The following is a 1,991-nucleotide window of genomic DNA, read 5'->3' as shown; positions in this document are numbered from 1 at the left end:
GGTGGGTGGGTGGGTGGGGGACAGGAATAACAACTGTCTCTCTGCATCCATCTCTCCTCAAACACAACAGGGAGAGCCTCTGAGCAGGTAAGAGAGTGGGGTGTCTGCCATGGCGTTCACAATGGCCATGCTGCTGGGGCACTGGGGGCTGACGGTTGGGGCCATGAGGCACTCACCGTCCTCCAGGGCTGCATCGGCGAGTCCTTCCACGAACAGAGGGCCTGGGAGGGGCAGGAGGATGGGGTCCCTTGTCCTGCTGCCCCTGTTCTCTCCATCCAGGGAGGCAGAAGCATGAGGCAGGGTACCCAGCTCCTCTTCTTCTATGCTGCCCTCCTGCTCGGGGCCCTCTAGCAGGACCGGGTGCTTTCCTTTGACCCTCTGCTGGGGCCCAGTGCCTGTTTTGGATGGGGGGACAGTGTAAGACAAGGAAAGAGGGAAGGCACGTATGGGTTGATCCCAGGCCCAGCTTTGGGTTCAAGGGGCTGGGAACATTGGCTGATTCCACAGTGTTTACTGAGCACCTACTATGGCCAGGCACTGTCCCAGGCTCTTGGCATACATCAGTAAATAAAACAGAGATCCCTGCCCTATGGAACTTAAATGCTAGTGGATGGACACAGAGAAAAATAAAATAAGTAAACTGTCTAAATAAATTAGAGAAGTGCTACAGGAAAGAAGAAAACATAGCGCAGGGTGTGGGAGGTCAGGAATGCTGGTATTAAACCGAGTGGTCAGAGAAGGTATATTGGTGCAAAGCTGACACCTGAACAAAGACTTGAAGGGGGCGTTAGGAGTTAGGAGAAGCATTCTAAGCAGAAGGAAACAGAAAAGGGACCCGGCCAGGGAGCCCACCGGGGAGACTTCTCTCTAAACATGAGACCCTAAGTTAGTTCACATAAAAACTCAACGAGAATTCTGTCTGAGACCCTCTTGCCCCTGGCAATCCCATCCTGGTGACTGTATCTTCAGCCCTTTGGGCTCCCTATCCCTGCCCCCACAAGACTCCTGTGCCTGCAGGTCTGAGTGCATTCTGCTCTTCGTTAGGCACCTCCGGACCTGACCCCCCCGCTATTCCTCCCCTGCTCGATACCTGGCACCCAGAGAGCCCAGGCTGAGAGCTCTGTTCAAGTGAGCTGGTCCACATTCGCTTCAGCCTGTTCTCTTTCCTCTTCCAGACTCTTTCTTCCTCACTGTTTCTTCTCTACTCTTATCAAAACCTCACACCTCTGGCCCCGACAGCCCTCTCCCGTCACCCCCACAGGCACACCTGACCACCTCCCTACTGTGCCTACAGAAAATGGAATGGGTTGGGCTCCCAAAAAGACAGCTCAGGGGACTTACCTCCAGGTACCGTCTCAGGCTCTGGCTCACTACGGAACACCTCGGAGTCATCCAGTCCTTCCCTGAGGGAAGAAACAGCCAAGGGTGAGAGAGGATCGCCTGCTGGGAATTTTGGCTCTCTGCCAGCCAGGAGGAGGTGGTCCTGTCATGAAATTCTACTCTGGCCTCCTGAGTTGGGATGGGCAATGAAGGAGCAGGGCCCAAGGAGGGAGGGGTTTAGACTCCGGCACCTGCCATCTGGCTGGCAACCCGGAGGGGAGGGTGGGTGTTGGCCAAGCTTCTCCTGGTCACGATTTTATACCCCCCACCCCACTTCAGGCACAGTCTCTACTACAGCCGAGTGGGGGGCTGCAGGGGGAGAGGAGACGGGGACGGAAGGCAGAGATGTGAGGGTACCTTCCGCCATCTGCCCGCTGATGTCTGCCGCTGAGGCTGCCCATCCCCAGGGGTGAAGGGCTTAGAAGCAGCAAACGAGTGGCCTGGAGTGGGGATGGTGAGGGGGCCTGGAGGGCTAAGCACCTGCTGGGTGTGGGGCTCTGGTGGGCTGGCTCCTGGGGGCCTGAGGGCGGCGGGTGGACGGGCTTTGGGGCGGCTCCAGGGTGCCTGGTGGCGTTCTGCACGGCCTCTTCTAAGAGCTCCATCCATCTGTT

At 57.2% G+C, this 1,991-nt stretch overlaps 1 protein-coding gene across 2 annotated transcripts in view; it reads right to left on the bottom strand.

Moving 5' to 3' along the window:
• Positions 1-1,991, bottom strand: part of ARHGEF11 (Rho guanine nucleotide exchange factor 11) — a 114,120-nt gene that overhangs the window by 5,210 nt on the left and 106,919 nt on the right. For both annotated transcript variants that reach the window (XM_007457864.1, XM_007457865.1), the window contains 3 exons: positions 1,861-1,986; positions 1,342-1,403; positions 177-395 (listed from right to left, as the gene is read on the bottom strand). In XM_007457864.1, the coding sequence (XP_007457926.1) occupies positions 177-395; positions 1,342-1,403; positions 1,861-1,986 (407 nt within the window). The remainder of the gene's footprint in view (positions 1-176; positions 396-1,341; positions 1,404-1,860; positions 1,987-1,991) is intronic.

Source organism: Lipotes vexillifer, unplaced genomic scaffold (assembly GCF_000442215.2).
Source record: "Lipotes vexillifer unplaced genomic scaffold, Lipotes_vexillifer_v1.1 scaffold238, whole genome shotgun sequence".
Classification (NCBI taxonomy): Eukaryota; Metazoa; Chordata; class Mammalia; order Artiodactyla; family Lipotidae; genus Lipotes; species Lipotes vexillifer.
The sequence above is the reverse complement of the archived record's forward strand: the minus strand, read 5'-3'. Positions and strand labels throughout refer to the sequence as shown.